The sequence below is a fragment of the Triturus cristatus genome, chromosome 8 (genome assembly GCF_964204655.1).
Source record: "Triturus cristatus chromosome 8, aTriCri1.1, whole genome shotgun sequence".
Lineage (NCBI taxonomy): Eukaryota > Metazoa > Chordata > Amphibia > Caudata > Salamandridae > Triturus > Triturus cristatus.
Genome location: NC_140591.1, coordinates 456,240,427 through 456,260,548, shown reverse-complemented (window position 1 = coordinate 456,260,548; position 20,122 = coordinate 456,240,427). Strand labels below are relative to the sequence as shown.

At 51.0% G+C, this 20,122-nt stretch overlaps 1 protein-coding gene across 1 annotated transcript in view; it reads right to left on the bottom strand.

Moving 5' to 3' along the window:
- The window catches only part of RB1 (RB transcriptional corepressor 1), a 1,278,597-nt gene that overhangs the window by 762,807 nt on the left and 495,668 nt on the right, over positions 1 to 20,122 (bottom strand). The window contains exon 13 of the mRNA XM_085621884.1: positions 1,333 to 1,449. Coding sequence (XP_085478010.1) covers positions 1,333 to 1,449 — 117 coding nt within the window. The remainder of the gene's footprint in view (positions 1 to 1,332; positions 1,450 to 20,122) is intronic.

Below are 20,122 nucleotides of genomic sequence, written 5' to 3'. Positions count from 1 at the left end.
CCCAAACCATACGATTGTTTCTTGGTTTGCCATATGATAATTACATAACATGAATGTGATGACTAGATCCTCTATGTCTTTCTAACAGTAGGCCCTTTCTAGTTGCCATTCAGGGCCATACCCCCTTTGATATACAATTTAGGGAGGAAGCATAGTGGCTGGAGTCCTGTTAGCAGGATCCCAGTCAGACTAGTAAAAAACAGAACCACATACTGACACAAGTGAAAATTGGAGGTAACCATGAAAGCAGATCCTACTTTCCTACAGGCTGCGAACGCAAATTTGATAAGGAATGTGGTTCTTGGATTTTAATGACAAAAGAACACTAGATAGTAACTCAGACCACATTAAGTCATACATGTTCATTTACACAATCTCCAGATGTTTTACAATCTGTACACATGTAAAATGTGTACAATCTGCAGTGTTTGGTGCCCTAAGCCATGAATTACATTGTGTGTGTTATTATTATGCTCTGAAACGAATAACAATAGCTAAAAGCAAAGAAGACGTTGTAGTAGTAGCTTTACCTAATTAATTAATTAGATGGCTCCTTTGATTCAGATTATTTCTGCCACATGTTTTCTTCAAGTAGGCTCAATCTCATTTTTCTTCATCCAACCTTTTCAATATAGAATTTTTAGGTATGGAGGACATTCCGTGCTGACACAATAGTCTACACCACAGAAATTATAGCAGATATACTGCGTCCTGAAAAGCATTACACTTCTTAACGCCTTTCTCACTTAAAATGTATTTAATTTAGTACTGTTTCATTCCAACTTTGAGAATGGTGAACTCAAATATTTTTGGTTTGTTGGGTGTAAAAGTCTAAACATATTGCCCTCCACAGATAATAAAGGACTGGTGTGTAGTTCATCTACTGTTTCTCAAACATCAGACATTTCTATAGTCTGCATTTTTATGCTAAGGACAGGCCATGGGATATTGCCGACCTGCATTAGAAAATGTTTGAACAGGTGGCAAGATGATATTGCAAATCTACATACTACATTATTTTAATGCATAAAATAGCCAGTAGTTGAATAATAAATGTGACTGACCACTATGCAAGCTTACACATTTTCTGTATGTGATCATTTGCCTATATAACTTTAAACGGTCTTAAACAAAAAATAACCTTACACCTGTCATGGAAAATACAACAAACAGAGTAATTAAAAATAATGTCAACATACCAGGATTGTTATCCACCAACTATTAAATAACTCTTAAATACTGTCTAATATTCAACTGTCTTGTTTGTTTGGTCATTTTGAGTAAGCAGGCATTTGAAGAAACTACAAAGTAAAAACAAATACAATGAGTTACCTGAAAACCAATTTCCGCACATGCTGGACCTACTGCTTCAGCAAACTTCTGTTTAAAAATTTGCCCAAGATTTTTAACTCTTTCCAGGATTGCATTTGTGGGATTTGAGGTGCAGTTCTTGAAAAAAGAATTATAGACGTGATCAAAATACAGTTTTTTTTATACTTCAAGAACATCATACTACTTCATTGATCAGAACAGTTTTATGCACATTTTTTATACAAAAGAATTCCTTTTTGGTTTACATTAGACGGCAAGAAAGCCTCACCTTACAAGCAATCAGGATGACCATGCACATGTTCATTTTATTAATTAAAAAATACTGGGGAGAAACATTAAAAAAGGAAGAAATTAAAAAACTGAAAATTAAGCTTTCCATAATCTGTGAATTAATATGATGGCATGCTCAGGTTTATAGTATTCCATGAGCTACAGGAAAATAAATTACCACCATAACCCCTATAAAAAAGAAATGTAACTTATCATACTATCAGAATAAATCTCAAAGTTCATGCTGCAGTAGAAAGAGTAAGATAAACCTTCACACTGAAATGTGTTTTGGGTTTAAATGGTTTTCATGAGAATAACTTAATAGATCACCAAAAATAGATACCAGCACCATCAAATATACATAAGCATCTCAGAATATAAACTTGGGATTTAGCCAGACTTTCCTGCAAAATTAATGGACTTGAAAAGGTGGGGAAAGAGGGGCAGAAAAGCAGGTGCAATGAAAGAGAAACGCAAATCACCAATATATGTAAATATCTGAAATTGCTCAAACTCAGAGACCCCAACATTTCACTCACAGCCAACTACGGAATATTTAGAGTTAAACTAACATTGGAGAAAGGCTTCAATGTAGATCCATCACAGTACCCACGATCACCCCTGAAGTTCAGCCTCTGCTCTACTCTACATCAAGTTCAGAAACACTTTTGCCATAACACCCTAGTTAAGACATGCACAAAACCTTGTGTGTCACTTTCAGCATAGCTAGGTGCCATACAACTGCATCTATGTGCATAGCCATCAGTTTCCTTTGATGTGCTGTAACGTTTGTTGCCTTGGACGTGTCTACTTACTGTAGAAGGTAACAGCAGGATTTTCATCCATCCAATGTTGCATCCCACCTTTTGTTAGCCACTATCAGGATGAGTTGCAATTCCAGAGCATTTTCTACTAGTGCAATGATCACAGTTCCTACTGCTTCTTCAACGTCTTTGAACTCCAGGTTGGCAGAATGTAGGCCTTATACAACAGAACTGTCGAAGACAAGGCAGGGCTAAAAGGCACATTCCCAAGATCCGTTGATTCACATCCAGATAGCACACTGTATGGCCCAAATTGGACACTCGCATCACCATTACATTGGCTGCTCTTTGCAAACTCTTCTAGTTGATCTACGTGGGCCTCTAGACATACCATTGATGGAAATGAACTTTGTCTTCATTAGGGTCCATCTTAAGCTCAGAATGCTCACCACTCCCAGAGTTAGACAACTCACTTTGAGTAAAGAAGGCATTGTCAAACATCTAAAACTAGGTCTGGTGCCTGCTATGCTGAGTGTTCTACATAAAAATACATTGAACATTTCCATGTAAACAGATATTAAAGATTATTTACAAACTAAATGATATATATTTAACCCTTTTGTTGTGCCCGTCGGCCAACGGCCGTCGCAAGCACTACCGAGGTAGTGCTGCGCACGTCCGTTGGCCGATGTGGCCCCGCCCACTCAATGAAACGTCCCGTAATTCCGCCGCGGTAAACGGGTTAATTGATAAAACGTTTATTTGATATACTATGGAAGCTGCAATTGAGCCCCAACCAACACACTGTAAAGGCTTCGTCCTCGAACTCTGAGCATCACTAACATTCCAACCCAAACCGCCCAAACCCTTGAACTATCCTGACCACTCTGCCATCTATATCTCCCTGCTGATCATATTACTAACAAACCAAGGTCAACGCAAAAGAGAAGACCAAACTTTCAGATCCCTTAAATACTTCTCCATAGATAACCTAATGCTTGAACTCCTCTCTCATGCCATCAACTCCATATCCATTGACAACACCCTTCTAAACAACTTCAACAATTCTTTGCGATAGTAAATGAATGTCCTTGCCCCAAATGCAACACCCAAGCACAAGCCAAAAACTTCTGCATCGGGGGAGGAGCCTAGCGCGCAACCAAGATGGCCGCGTAGGCTTGTGGCTCCCGAGGGCCTCCGCAACCTCCCACGTCTATCCTGTCATAATACTGATTTTTTCGACGGGCTTTTGTTTATGATCTTGCGCTAAGGTGCCACTCGTTTTCCAAATCGAAATTGGACTCCGGGAACGGGTTTTTTGGCGATCTGAAGTTTGCGGCCTTCTCCGGCTTTGGTCCCGGACTCGGGTTGGTGAGGTGCCCGGCTGCAAAGTGAACAACAGCGGCATGCCAGGCTGGGCCTGCCCCGGAACTCGTACTTTCACTTTCGGTTTCGAGTTGACCGACTGAAACTGTTGAGGAGACATCGGGAGAGCTGCGCCGAGTGCGGAGTGCCAAGCCTGGACTTCAGCTAGCGGCCCGGATCCCTGGGCCTTCCTCCGGGTGCTGGAGGGTGCTGACCTTGCTGATCGCCAACGATGACGACAAGAGTGGATGGCGACAAGCTGAAACCCAAATCTACCCGGAGGGGAGCCTATTCTCAGGCCAACAATATGGACCGCTATGCGCAGCCAAAGGGATCCCCTAGCGGATCACGTAAATCGCCTGAGCCGCCCAAGGAGGCCTCGGGCGCATCACCCGAATTGACTCTGCTGGATGTCATGGGGGCCATCGAGGAGATGAAGGTGACTGTGAACCAGCAACTGGATACTCTGGCCAACAAATTGGACTCGGTGCTGATTGATGTCACCTTGGTCAGAGCGGACCTGTCGAAAACCAACGACCGGGTCGACTCGTTGGCCCAAGCGGCGTCGAGCCTAACGGTGGATGTGGCCGCTTTGCAGACGACGGTGCGGAGGTTGCAGCTCGCTAGTGACCTGACTGAGCGTCGCCTCGAGGACTCTGAAGGCAGGGCCAGGCGGAACAACGTCCGCATTATCGGCGTGCCCGAACGATCGGAGGAGTCTGCTGTGGACCTCTTTGTGGAGGATCTAGTGGTGACTCATCTAGCACCCAAAGGGCTGAGCAAGTTCTTCGCCGTGGAACGGGCCCACAGGGTTCCAGGGGGTGCGCCTAAGGTGGGTGCCCCCCCGCGGCCGATCATTGCCCGACTTTTTAATTTTCGGGATAGAGACGCTATCCTGCAGGCGTCGAGGGTGGCTGGGCCATTACGATTTGAGAACTCTAATGTTAGCTTTTACCCAGACTTTACGCAAGCGGTTCAAAAGCAACGGATGGGTTTCTCGGCCATCAAACGGCGCTTGAGAGATATGGACCTCAAGTATGCGATGCTCTTCCCGGCTAGGCTGCGAGTCGAGCTAGATGGTCGCTCACACTTCTTCGACCGGCCGGAGGCGGTGGGAGAGTGGCTGGATGCCCTGCCCAAGAGTCGGGAGCCGGAGGGGCGGATGACGGAGAAGGTTCGCCAGAGTAGGAATGGAACTGTGATTTTGGCGCTGGACTGCTTTGGTAACGTTTTGCACCTGTGGCTGCACCGGACTCCAGTTGTTGACACTTTGCCCCGTGGTGTTTGGAGGTTGCGGGGGGCTTGCTGGGGCCCTTTCCTCCTTCTGGGGTTCTTTTTTTGTCCTTTTTGTAGCGAATTTTATAATGGGGCGACAGGCACAATGCAGGTTGGGGGGGCTGTTCGGGCTCACGCAGGGGTGCAGGGAGGGGGGAGTTTTGTTGGGATTGATGGGACGGGGTTGGGGATTGTTTGTTTGTTTCACAAGGCGGGATAATATTTCATGCTGTTCTACTATGATTGTGCTCCCCGGGAGGGGGATGTTCTGTGTTGGGAGGGATGGGGGGTAGGGGGCTGAAACTTCTTTCCTGGAATGTGAATGGGCTGGGGGACAGGATAAAGCGGGGGGTAGTCCTGCAGTTTCTGAAACGTATTTCGCCAGACATTGTGTTCCTGCAGGAAACACACCTCATAGGGAACTCTTTCCATGCCATGAACAGACGAGGGTATCGCCTTCTGGCCCATTCTGGTTTCACCTCTGGCTCGAGGGGAGTGGGCATTTTGGTCAGGACCTCTCTCCCGTTAGTGGTTGATGAGGTGATCCACGACGACAGAGGGCGCTACACTGCGCTGGTGGGGAGGTGGGAGGGTAGGTTGATTACGCTGGTCACGGTCTACGTCCCGCCGGGCCTGCAGACGGCCACCTATGCTGATTTGGGACGTCTGCTGCTTGGGCTTCCGGGGGGGGTGGTGGTCCTGGGGGGGGATTTTAACGCTGTGGTTTCCGGAGTTGAGGATCGATACCCCCCTAGGGACCTCCCTTGGGCCCAGAGTTGGCTGGGGGGCTTTCTGGATGCCCTGGGACTGATAGATTGCTGGCGGTTGAAACATCCTGGACAGGCGCAGTATACCTTCCATTCTGGGGCCCATGGTAGTCTTTCGAGGCTTGACTATATGCTAGTTCCTGCGGCCCAAGCTGGGATGATCGGGGAGGTGAGACACTTGGCACGCGGTATATCAGATCACTCCCCCCTCTTGTTACACCTAGATATCGCCCTGGGGGCGGAGGGGAGGGTGGCGCCGATCAACCCCTGGTACCTACGAAACCCCATGATTCGTGCAGACCTGGTTAAGTCTCTGGAACACTACTTTAAGGACAACGTGGGGTCGGTGTCTTCCGCCATCTCCCTTTGGGAGGCCTTTAAAACGGTGCTCAGGGGACAGGCCCTATCTCTCATTTCCTCCACCAAAAAATGCGCTGCGCAGGAGGTTGTTCGGCTAGAAAATGAGATTACTGAGTTGGAGAGTGAGTTGGAGCAAGGTGTAACGGATGACAGATTGCATTTATTGGAGCTCAAGCAGGCCGACTATAAGGCGCTGGTTACTGAATCTGCTAGGAGTATGAGCAGGGAGCAACAGGGGCGTTTGTATGATATGGGTGATAAGGCCGGGAAATTGATTGCTTGGTTGGATAAGAAGGAGAGAGCGAGTCGAGTGGTACCGGAGGTTGAGAGGGTGGACGGTGTGCGTGTGACGGACCCCGGTGATATAGTTGATTGCTTTGCGGAGTATTTTCACGGGGTCTACTCTCCGGTCTCGGAACGCTCGGAGGAAGACTCTCGACTGCTGCTTCGAGACATGACTCTGCCTTCCCTATCCGATGAGGATAAAGTAGTGATGGATGCGGCCCTGTCGCCAGATGAGATTGCTTTGGCCATTCGCTCTATTGCGTCGGGCAAGGCCATGGGTCCTAATGGACTCCCCATTGAATTATACAAGCTGCGCCCAGATGTTATTGCGCCTTATCTCAGGGACATGTTCCTTGAGGCTAGGGCGGCAGGCTCCCTCCCCTCTGACCAACGTCTTGCTACTATTGTTGTTATCCATAAGGAGGGGAAGCCTCGGGATCGATGTGCTTCTTACAGGCCCATCTCCTTGTTAAACGCGGAACCTAAAATCCTCGCCAAGGTACTGGCTAATCGTCTGATCCGGGTTGTGGGCGACCTGATTCATCAGGATCAATCCGGCTTTATACCCCATCGCAATACCGCTTTGAACCTGCGGCGGTTGCATAGCGTCCTTGCTCGCGCGCCATTCATTCGTGAGCCGGCCATCTTGGTGTCCTTGGACGCTACCATGGCGTTTGATACCTTGGAATGGCCATACATCTGGGCAGCATTGGCGAAGTTTGGTTTTGGCCCGGGGTTCATCGGTTGGGTGAAATTGCTCTATGACAATCCGCTGGCACAGGTAGTGGTCAACGGACGGGTATCGGCTCCCTTTGTCTTGGGCAGGGGCACCCGACAGGGTTGTCCGCTGTCGCCTCTCCTATTTGCGCTTTGTTTGGAGCCCCTTGCGGAGTGGTTGCGGTGGGAACCCTCGATGCGTGGTCTTAGATGGACGCCGGAATACGAGGACCGGGTCTCCCTATACGCGGACGATATCCTTTTGTATCTTGCATCACCGTGCAAATCGCTCATTGTGTTGGTGGATGTTTTGAGCTCCTTTGGTCGCAACTCCGGATTGGTCATTAACTGGGCTAAGTCCTGTGTCTACGTTCTTTCCGGGGAGGCCCCCCCCCTTCCGCGGGGGTGCCCTATCCAGATTGCGACGTCGGGATTCACTTATTTGGGTATTTTTATAACACTGGACCCAGTGGCCCGCTACGAACGGAATCTTCTCACCCCCCTCCAGCGCCTAAGGGCGGATGTGGCGGGTTGGCGGCGGCTGCCGCTCTCGCCACTTGGCCGGGCAGCTTTGTTCAAAATGATGTCGCTGCCACGCTTTTTTTACGCCCTACAGAACACCATGGACCTGGTACCGGCCCGTTATTTTCGGGAGGTGGAGTGTCTCCAGCGTCGATTGTTTTGGGATGGGCGGCCGCGGATTGCTCTTGCCAAACTAACCCTGCCATGGTACGATGGGGGGGTCGCCCTCCCTGACATTAAGCGATACTACTGGGCCTCCCAGTTGGCTGCCGTCAATCACGGGATGTATGGCCCTGCTTTGAACCCGGCTTTTGAGATGGACAAATTGCTATTGCCGGGCGGAGACTATAATCGAGCATTATACTCGGGGTCCCTCGATGCGCGGTTGACGGGCCCGACGCGGGTCGCGGTACAGGTGTGGCATGCAGCAAATGCGGCGATGGGGTGGAGGGATCGCTTGACTCGGGCTACACCATTGTATGCATCCCAGCGCTTGGGCTATCTGTATACTACGAAAGGCTTTGAGAAGTGGGATACGATTGGTATCAGCACGGTAGGGGATCTCTGGACGAAAGGGAAATTTAAGACGTTCGACATGCTGAAAACTGAATATCAGTTGAATGATAGGGAATACTATCGGTATGCTCAGGTTCATCATGCCCTGTGCTCCGTGTTTTCGGACGCGGCGGCTATTCCGGAGCATTCCCCGTTGGAGGACAGGGTCTTGGACGGCTATGTGCCGGATAGCACCATTTCGCTGATTTACAAGAAGCTTAATAATGATCGGATGGGTTTGCTGGCCTCATTGCGGGAGACTTGGATTGCCGACGGATTGGAGCTGGACGACGAGGATTGGGTGTCAGCGGTGGCCTCCCCGAAAGAGGTGGCTATCCCGGCCCGATTGCGGTTTGTCCAGCTTAGGTACTCCATAGAGTGTACGTCACGGGGCCTGGTTTGATGCGTATGGGATATTCGGTGGATGGGTTGTGTAAGCGAGGCTGTGGACTACTGGGGAGTTTCCTCCATATCCTGTGGGAATGTCCGGAGGTGACTAGGTTTTGGTGCAGAGTGCATGCGGTGTTAGAAGAAGTCACGCATGTGGCCTTGTTGCCGGAGGCACGACGATGTCTGTTGAATGTCTGGGAGCCGACTGATTACAATGCGACGCAGACGCAGTGGGTGACTCTGGGCTATATGGTAGCGAAGCGTGACATTGCACAATTGTGGGGCTCCCAGAGGCCGCCCACGGTCAGCGAGTGGAAAGAACACATGGACTGGTGTATGTTCAGAGAGAAAACGGTGTACGTGGCGAGAGGCAAGCCTGGCAAGTGGATTAAGGTGTGGGGTCCCTGGAACTCCTATCGCGGAGGTATATGTGCCCCGCCTCAGACGCGTGAGATAGATGCCGCGCTGTCTCCCTAGCCCGCGCATTCCGGTATGCTCCTGCGACATGCGAGTTTGGTTTCTTCGGCCTTGCCCCCCTCCCCCTCTGTTCACCCGGGTTGGTTTACTCCCTCGACACGAGGGGCACATGCTACTGCTATTAAATTCCTTTGCCTTGTGTGTTTGTTGTTTTTCGTTTCTTAAAAATATGAAACCTTCGTTTGTTCATGGACTGCGACTGCGGCCGACTGCGAGGATTTACTCTTCAGTGACCCCTTTTTATGGCTTCATCGACGTGAATGTTCAGCTGTACCTAGGGTCACACTGCATTTTAGCGGCCGGCCAATTGGTTGTAGGCCCATACTTGTATTTCTCTGAAATTGTAATAAAGGTTTTTCAAAAAAAAAAAAAAAACTTCTGCATCCTGGTATTCTAAAGACCTTGCAGACTATAAACAATCCATTAACAGACCACAAAGAAAATGAAAGAAAAACAACTCCAGAGGACTTCTTGATACTGAAGGTCCCCAGCACAACACGCGGACAGCTCATTACATCAGCCAAAGAAAAGTACTATACAATCAATGAAGCCACCAACAGAAGCTGTTCAAGCAATTATGCAGTTTATCAACCCCACCAGACCCACCTATTCCTCATTCTACACAAAAGTACCATACCATTAGCCTCTTCTTCACTGAAAATATACAGATCCAAAAGCACATAGACAATACCGAGCCTGCATCATCTCTTATACCCACCTCTTCCTGAGAAATCATGCAATGGTCGTTCTTCAAAGCCCTATCCCTTAAAGCCACTTCTTATGAAGATGATGTCTTACGATCATTCTTAATCAAAGCTTTCACTGGAGATGCTCTCCTACCCTTTTTTCCATTGTCAATGCCTTCCTCATTCAAAGCATTTTCCCTGAAGCTCTCAAGACTGGCCAAATCCTCCCACTCCTAAAGAAATGTATACTATCCCATGATGACTTGTGCATCTGCCGACCCATCATGCACCTACCATTCATCAGCAAGATCATTGAAAAAACAGTGTATGTTTAACGCCACGATCCCTTAAGTGCTAACCATTTCCTGTGTGACTATCAGTCTGGCTTCAGTTGACATTGTAGTACTGAGACCGCCACCTTACACATCTGAGACAATGCCCTCTGACCACAGATGAAGATGACTCTTAATATTGCTGGACATCCCAGCTATCTTCGAAAAAGTAGATCATTCCACCCTCATCGTACCATTGAGATGCAAATGTGAGTCTCTGGCAATGTCCTTCACTTGTTCTCCTAACTGTCAAACTGACACCAGTTTGATCACATGGGTACCTCCGGGTCACACATGATTCCTATCACTTGTGGAGTCCCCCAGTGTTCTATGTGGTCTCTTGTCATCTTCAACCTTTACGTAGAGCTGCTTGGTGATCTACTTGCAGATAACAGCATCAAGATTCACCAATATGCCAAAGATACACAACTTCACTTAAAAGTCTCCTCTGCTTTAGACATCCAATGCCTCAAACACTGCTTGCCCATAATCCAGACCTGGATGTACAGCACCTATCTGATGCTCAACTAAACCAAGACAGAATTCCTTTTATTAGCAAAGAACAACAAACAAGAATCACCTCTTTAAAGAACACTACATCACAAAGCAAAAACCATTCACAACTTCCCTTCCTCGCCTATTACTCAGCGACCTGAAGCTTGCCTTTGACCATGTACAGTACTCCGCTGCCTTTTCGCTACGTTAGAAATGCTACATAGATACATCTGCCTAGTATCGGTACTGACCTGGCTCGCCTCTGCAGGGGTTCCCACCAGGCACACCTCGCTGAACTTCTGCTCTGCTTCCTCAGTGCTGGAAGAAGGGGTAATTAAGCTCTTCCTTAACAAGTTTGATGAGAATGTTGAGGCCAACGACCAAGTTTGCTATTAAGGCATGTTGGCTCTACATCCTTCTAGAAACATCAGACTTTGTAGATGCCTCACAGCTGGACTTCTATCCTGGGATGGAGACTGAAATCAATCTAGTCATAATCTTCAAAAGCTTCAAGTTAAGTTTAGATACTGTCATCATCTGGACCATTTTCTTCTAGATCCTTAACCAGCCTTTGATACAGTGGCTCATTTTATTTCCATCTACTGTTTGGCCTCAATTGGCTTAGAACCTGTGCCATTTTGCTTCACAAATATGCAGTCTTATACAGAGTTTCAGAAGGCTCCTCCTGATCTCATCTTCCATCGTACTTAACAACTCCATTAAACCACTGGAAGCTTTCATTAAATCCTATGGGTTGAGTTCCATTTCCATTGTCAACCACAATAAGCATGCTCTGTGCTTTTAACACGCACTCACACTAGAGTCTTTTCTTTCTGCCATCCAGGCTTGAGTAAGTAGCAATGGGTTGAAGAGAAAAGGCAGAAAGACACATCTGCTAATCCACTGCCAGGACAGAATGTTGGACCATGCCTTTTAACTCAGTGAGATGGGCTCTACTCCATTGCTTCTCCATAAAATCAACAACCTTGGCATCAAGTTGGACAAGCACCATACAGTGCCTCACTCTCCCGTGGCTATGCTACAGGGGACATAAGATTGTGGAGATGAGTTGCTCCATTTGTTGGCTTCTATGCGACTCCTAGTAAGACAATCGAGAATCATTGACAAGGCCTGAGCTAACATCATAAAAGCACATTTGTTTCTATTTTCGTATTTCAAACTAATTACTAGTATTAGCATTCTATTTGGTGCTTTCAATAAACAGGTTTACTTTTACTGTAAGAAAAATGATCACTTTATCAAGCAGCATAACAAAATGCCATTTGGCCATTTAGTTTATCATATCTCCAGACTACAGCTTTGAGCATAGAGTGAAATTTACTGCGCAACCCCGCGTAAATAGAGCCCAAGAGGGTGCCGTCCCAGTCTGGCATGTGCCGCCAACGGCTCATTGGCCAATGCAAATAACAAAGGAGAGAGCGGGCACCCTTGTCGCGTTCCGCGCCCTACAGAGCAAGAGGAAGAAATCAGAGTCCCCGCCCGAACCCGAGCTGTCGCCAATTTGTAAAGAATTTCCGTCCACCCCACAAAAGCATCCCCAAGGCCAAATGTGTGCATAACTTGGAACAGGTATGGACATTCCAGGCTGTCAAACGCCTTTTCAATATCCACCGATAGGACGACAGCAGAGGTATTAAGACAGTAGTCCTCCCCAATATGTGGAGTAAACGTCGCACACTGGTGGCAGTAGTCCAAGTTGGGATAAATCCCGCTTGGTCTCGGTGGACCAGATGCACCATATGTGGGAGGAGTCGAGTTGCAAGGATCCTACTCAGAATTTTATAATCGGATGTAAGTATGGACAAGGGGCGGTAAGCTGTTTTATCGGAGGGGCTCTTCCCGGGCTTCAGCAATGGAATAATGACAGCCTCTCGGGTGGTGGGCGGCAGCACTCCAACCTGCTGCGCCTCATTAAAAACAGCCAACAACTTAGGGGCCAATAAATCAATGTAAGTTGAGTAAAACTCTATTGGCAGCCCGTCCGTTCCCGGCGTTTTATTACGTTCCATTTGTTCAAACCCCACTCCGAATTTCACCTAGTGTGATCTCCTGTCCTAGCAGGTCTGCCTGCGTCTTTTCCAGTTGCGGTAGCTCTATATCTGCCAAGAAATCCCCTATGGAGTCCCCAGTAACCCGCAACTTGCTCCGGTACAACTCGGTATAATAATCTAAAAACAGCCTATTTATCCCACGTTGGGTATACACCGGGTATCCCATCGGAGAAGCCAATTCTAGTATGGGCATACCTCGAGGGGCCGGGTTGGCCAACCATGCCAGCAGTGTGTTTGCTTTGTCTTGTTCCGCGTGTGCTCGCGCCAAGTATTTCTTATGGTCGAAACAACGCAGCCTCTCTATTTGTACTGCCACTGCCACTGCCTCTCTAGCGTCTGAGACCTCCCCCTGTGCACCTGGGTTCTCAGGGCGGGCTCTTTCAGCAGTTCGCAAGCACTGCTTCGCTGTGTCTACGTCCTGCAATAATGTCTTCCGTACTCCCACCATATTAGTTATACACAGGTCCCATACTACCACTTTAAAAGCGTCCCATTCCATTGCCGTCGTCGACGCCGTGCCCTCATTTTCAAGAAATGATTGAGTGAATCCTGGCCCGATCTCTTCGCAGAAGACCGGGTCTTCCAGCGCCTCTGGCCGCAATCTCCAGGCCGGAATCGCAGGCCGCTCCTGGGCACATTGGAGCCTCAACAATAACGGGTTATGATCCGAAAGTGTTCTCGTGAGATATTCACTGTGACCCACCTTAGCATGTATGTCTGCGGTGCATAATATCGCATCCAGCCGCACATGTAATTTGTGCATTGCAGAGAAAAAAGCATAATCTCGCTCCCCTGGATGCTGCGCGTGCCATGTATTTATTAGCCCCTATCTACTCTGCCAGTCTCGTCTGACTTTGGAAATTCTATGTATGGGCGCTTCAGGCAATGGGGGGTGAGATCTATCCATGACTGTGTCTGTTATCGAGTTAAAATCATCACCCATAATAACCGGAACAGTCGAATATGGCGCTAACCTCCCTGATAGGTGGGTAAAAAAGGCCACCTGATGCACATTGGGAGCATATACACTACATAGTGTCACCTCTTTGCCATTAAGCCAACCCGCTACTATCACGAATCTCCCCTCTGGGTCAACTAAATGCTGTATCGGTTTGAAAGGGATCCCTGCTCTAACCCATATCAGCACAACCTGTGCAAAAGCAGAGTAAGTTGTGTAAAAAAGTTGCCCTCTCCATCTACGCTGCAATGCCAAGCCTTCAGCGCGGCTAATATGTGTTTCCTGGAGGAAAGCAATTTGGGCCCGCCTTCGCACCAAATAAGCATGCACCCTATGGCATCTCAGCATTGTATGTAACCCCCTAAAATTCCATGTCATGCACTTTAATCCAGGTAACGTCCCCATATTGCAATCGAAGTCCCATAAGAGACTGCTCGCTCCCATTAGACACACCGGTGGCCCCAGCTTCCCCAAAATGAACCCAAAAAAACCCCCAACCTCCCCACCCCGAAACAGGCACTAAAACTCTAGTTCCCATCCAAACTAATAATCTAACATTTTCCTCTGGTAGCTACAGAGGAACAACAAACTGAAAAGATAGGGGAGATGACCAGGAGCCGAGAGGATCAGGCCTACAATGCCACCGCTATCTGGCGCCATACCCACATTAATGGCCCAGCCCCAATATCCTGTGGGGCATTCCGCTCTTAGGGAGCCGCACATTCTAGCTCTCAAGTATTGTTTAAACCAGTCAACCCTTGTTATCATTACATACCAATTGCAAGATTAGGCCCATGGGGAAAGGGAAACAAGCAGGGGGTAGTCCCTCTCAAAAGCTCTCGTGTTAAAGTCTTACAACATTAAGCATCGACGATCTCGTCTGCTGTCCCAGGCGTGACATGCGGCAATTGAACACTTCCCGATTCAGTCCCATTTGAATCCGTTTCCACTGAGCCCTTCTCCGATTCCGTGGCTAGTACCGATGATTAACACCTGGATATTTCCGTCACGGCCTGCAGCGCTGCTGATCTCTCCATCTCCGTTTGAGTCACCGTGGGCTCTGAGGACCAGGACGTCGCCGTCTGATACGCAGCGACCTGCGAGGGCATGATCCATCCGCGGGCAGCCCCATGCTGCGACCCACTTCTCCCATGCCTGCTCTATAGGACTCCTACCAGGTCCACGCCTCCTCAGGACTTTCTTGAAAGTGTGTTTTACCGTCCAGATTACCCTCAAGCACGCGGGGAACATCAGAGAGTATTGTAGCCTTTTGTCTCGGAGTGCCTTCTTGACCGTCAAGAACGAAGCTCGACAGCGTTGTACTTCAAGGGTGTAATCTGGGAACAGTGTCACATTACTATTGCCCACCTTGTAGGGGCCCGATGAGCGAGCTTTGTGCAGTAGCAGATCTCTGTCTTTATAATGAAGTAGTGGCGCCACCACCGGCCTAGGCGGCCTTCCGGATGCTAGCGGCCGAGCTGGTATCCTATGTGCTCTCTCCAGGGTATAGAAGGGAGTCAGGCCCTCAGGGGCAACCTCAGTCCGCAGCCAGTTTTCCAAATAGTCAACCATATTGGCCCCTTCCACTCCTTCCAGTAGACCCACCACCCTTATATTATTCCTTCAGTTCCACCCTTCAGCATCCTCAGCCCTCCGCTCCAGGACCTGTAGTCGGTGCGGAGGAGGCATCGCCATCGTACACAAGAGCACCATTCGCATCTCGACTGACTCCATCGACGTATTCAACGCCGCCGAATACCTGCACTTCCAGATCCACACCGACCCCAAGACTACCCTCAGAGGCACCCTCATCTACAGACCCCCGGGACCACGCGCACAGTTCTGCGAAGACATCGCCGACTTCATCAGCCCTCACGCCCTCCCCTCCGCCGACTACATCCTCCTCGGGGACCTCAACTTCCACCTGGAGAACAACAATGACCACAACACCACCGCCCTGCTGGATAACCTCGCCAACCTCGGACTTCAGCAACTGGTCAACACCCCCACCCACTTCGCCGGCCACACGCTCGACCCACTCTTCTCGTCCAGCAAGCACGTCACCTTTAGCCACTCCACCGGACTTCACTGGACCGACCACAGCTGCGTCCATTTCAGCTTCAGAAAGAACACGGTCCACAATCACCCGAAGCAGGCTCCCCACAGAAACTGGAGCAAGATCACCGCCGACCAGCTCGCCACCTCCCTCAGCCAGAGCCCACCTGCCAGGACCACGGACCCTAACACAGCTGCCCTCGACCTCACGCAGTGGCTGACCTCCTGTGCCGACGACCTCGCCCCACTGAAGAACCCCCCCTCCAGACCCAGAAGCAAGAAGGCCCCCTGGTTCACCGACGAACTCAAGGACTCCAAGAAGGCCTGCCGCACCCTCGAGAAGGCCTGGCTCCTCAACAAGACCGCCGACAACAGAACAGCACTCAAACTCGCCACTCGCAGACATCACCAGCTCATCCGCACCACCAAGAAGAAATCTCTGCGGGAACGACTGGACAAGAACGCCCATGACAGCAAGGAGCTCTTCAACATCGTCAAGGAGTTCTCCAACCCCAGCACCGGCAACAACGACATCACTCCCTCACAGGACCTCTGCGACTCCCTCGCCTCGTACTTCCACCGCAAGATCGCCGACATCCACAACAGCTTCGACATTTCACCCCCGCACCCATCGGTTGTACCTTCGCGCCCCGCCGCCACCCTCCAGACATGGACCGAGGTGACCCCCGAAGACACGTCACGCATGATGAACACCATCCACTCCGGATCTCCGACCGACCCGTGCCCCCATCATGTCTTCAACAAGGCAGCCTCTACCATCGCACCCCACCTCCGAGACATCATCAACACCTCCTTCAACACAGCAACCTTCCCGGAGAGCTGGAAGCACGCCGAACTCAGCGCTCTGCTGAAGAAACCAACAGCGGACCCGACCGACCTCAAGAACTACCGCCCCATCTCGCTCCTTCCTTTCCCGGCCAAAGTCATCGAGAAGGTCGTCAACAAGCAACTGGCAGCCTTCCTCGAGACGAACGGATCCCTCGACCCATCACAGTCCGGATTCAGAGCCAACCACAGCACCGAGACAGCCCTCATCGCAGCCACCGACGACATCCGAGCCCTGCTCGACAACGGCGAAACAGCGGCACTCATCCTCCTAGACCTCTCCGCAGCATTTGACACTGTCTGCCACCGCACACTAGTCCAACGCCTCAACGACACCGGCATCCAAGGGAAGGCTCTGGAATGGATCATCTCATACCTCTCCGGCAGAACACAGAGAGTACGCCTCCCTCCGTTCCGCTCCGAGGCCACCGAAGTCATCTGCGGCGTCCCGCAAGGATCGTCGCTCAGCCCTACTCTCTTCAACATCTACATGAAACCCCTCGCTGCCATCGCACGCCAACACAACCTCAACATCATTTCCTACGCCGATGACACCCAGCTGATTCTCTCCCTCTCCAGAGACCCCGACACCGCCAAAGCCAGCCTGCACGAAGGGATGACAGACGTCGCTGAATGGATGAACATCAGCCGCCTGAAACTGAACACGGACAAGACAGAAGTCCTCATTCTGGGACCATCACCCTCCGCATGGGACGACTCCTGGTGGCCCCCGGCACTAGGCACCGCACCTGAACCGACGGACCACGCACGCAACTTGGGCGTCATACTGGATTCCTCCCTATCGATGACCAGACAAGTCAACGCCGTCTCCTCAGCTTGCTTCCACAACCTCCGCTTGCTCCGAAAGATCTTCCGATGGATCCCGACCGAGACCAGGAAGACGGTCACCCACGCTCTCGTCACCAGCAGACTAGACTACGGAAACACCCTCTACGCCGGTACTACAGCCAAGCTTCAGAAAAGACTTCAGCGTATCCAGAACGCCTCCGCCCGACTCATCCTGGACGTCCCCCGACGCAGCCACATCTCGTGCCACCTGAGAGACCTGCACTGGCTCCCTGTCAACAAGAGGATCACGTTCAGACTCCTCACCCACGCACACAAGTCCCTCCACGACCTAGGCCCAGGGTACCTCAACAGCCGCCTCACCTTCTACACGCCCACCCGCCGGCTACGTTCCGCTAACCTCGCCCTCGCCGTCGTCCCTCGCATCCAGAGAGCCACCGCTGGAGGAAGGTCATTCTCCTACCTGGCAGCTAAGACTTGGAACTCCCTACCCGTCCACCTGCGGATGACCCAGGACCACCTGGCCTTCAGGAAACAGCTCAAGACCTGGCTGTTCGAGCAGTAGCAGACCCCCTTCCCCAAGCGCCTTGAGACCCTTACGGGTGAGTAGTGCGCGATATAAGTTCCATGATTGATTGATTGATTGATTGGGCCGCCAGTGCCTTCCAGGTAGGCTCCAGGACCTCCAGCGTCGCTTCCGTCTGCTTCACCCGATCAGTCAGTTTAGCGTGTTCCGTTCGGAGGCCCAACCCTATTGCCACGTGCACAATGTCTTGCTGCAGGGCGTCCCTAGTGTCAGTGATGGCTTTCAGTATTTGGTCTACTTGCTGCTGCATCAGCCCCTCGGGTTCCGCAGCATCCTGTTTCCCTTGCTCCGATGTCACTTCCTCTGGTTCCGGGGGCACTCCCCCTTGCTTCCCTCGTGGCTTCCCCATAGTCTGCAGTGCACCAGGCCACCAGTACGTCCTCCCGGGAGTCCCCGCACTCCGTCAGATTAGGTCGTGAGCACCAAAAAGTGTCCGCTATGGGCGAGACCCGTCTCTTCCAGTGTCTGCGGCAGGCCACCCGCTGAACGACCGTCAACCAGGGGATCCCTCTGCCACCTCCGGGCAACCTCCTGTTCGACCGCTCGTTCGGCAATCTCAATTATTTGCCAGGGTCCCGAATGCGTAACACGAGGTGTGGGGGACCCCCAATCTGGGATCGCCTTTCCCGGTGTCCTACCTGCTCCTCCAAATTATTAGGGCAAGAATGTCATCCGCCAAGTGGTAGTGCTCTTCAGAAAAAGCCCTTCTCCCCAGCTAGGGCCCCGGCTGAGAAATCTACTCACCTCAAAATCCAAAATGAGCTCTATAGGTCTTGCGCCTGCAGGAGTCTCGCGGCGCTCCTCTCCGCCGCACTGCTCCAGCAATCGGAGTCCCCCTATATGTGGCAATCTTTGAGGCCGGTTCGAGACACCTCCAGGAAGCCGTGGTCACTTGCTCTCAGTCCCAGTTACCTCCATTGTCAGATCGGCCAAGATGACGGTCAGGCCTGCTCCCAACAGTTCGGGCAGGAATGATGGACCGGATCCCGGGCAGGGGAGGCGCTGCCATGCCTCACTCAAAGCCCCGCTCACCTGGGCGCGTCGCTTCGCTGCCCGCCCGTCTAGGCTCCTCCGTCTGCAGCTCTATTCAGCGTCTACACCGCCCCATGGCAGATGATCCTCCGCGGCATCCGTTCTGCCAGCACTATGGGGATCTCGCAAGAGGCGCCAGCGGGCACAACAGGGTACGTTCCTCTAAGCCCCGCGACCCTCAGGGGCCTGCTCTGCTCCTTTCTCTTGCCGTGCTGCGAGCTCCGATCCGCCATGGCCGGTGCTATTTTGAGGGAGCGCAGGCCGGGCGCTCCACTTCGCTCGATCCCCAGCCGCTGCCTAAGCTTCCCTGGGGCAGCGTTTACGGTCTCAGGTCCTCGGAGCCCGATCCCTGGCTCCCGACACAGGATAAACGACGGGTTTGGCGCGGAGCTCCGGGCACACACGTCCGTCCTCATCGGCTCTCTAGCCACGCCCCGTATCTGGTAGAGTCATATGTTAGTTGTAGATTCGTTATCTTAGACATTCCCCCAGGCGTCAGCTGGATCCGGAGATTTTTTCTTCAGCAGTACCCCTGCGTTTCCTTAGGTGGCGTCAGTCTGCTCTGCGTCTGTCGTGGGGTGACATCACAGGACCTACATAGATGCCGCCTGTCACAGTATGACTGTCCAGGACCAGGGGGAGGAGGAGGACTCCACTGACCATTTTCCCCTTGGGTTTCTCCCATCCTTTATTTACAGTCACCATGGGAACTGGTTAAAGACGATCATCCCATCCCCTTTAATTTCACTCAGTTTCGTGGAAGCGGCCTGACCCATGTGACCCTGTCAAATTCTCCTATGGAACGCGAGGAGGAGAGACTTTTTAACCACGGTGTGGTGATTGAGATGTGTGTCATCATCGCCAAGGAACCCGGAAGCGAGGACACGCCGAGAAACCAGCCCACGACTGGAGGACTCCTCGTTCTGCAGGGCCAAACAACCACTGTTCCCGAGAGGCCAGAAGAAGAAGAGACGCCAACATCTTCCTGATCGTGAGCTGGACCCCATCCGGTACGGTGTCCAAGCCAGCCACGCTCCAAGGTACGTTCCCGCGTAAGGGGATTGTTCACCAAAGGGGGCTTGGAGACAGACAAGCCGACATCCAGTGCCGGTGGTGACTGAGGGAACTGACGGGGTAGCTGCGGCTGTGTAGAACCTGCCAAGTGCTCGCGACC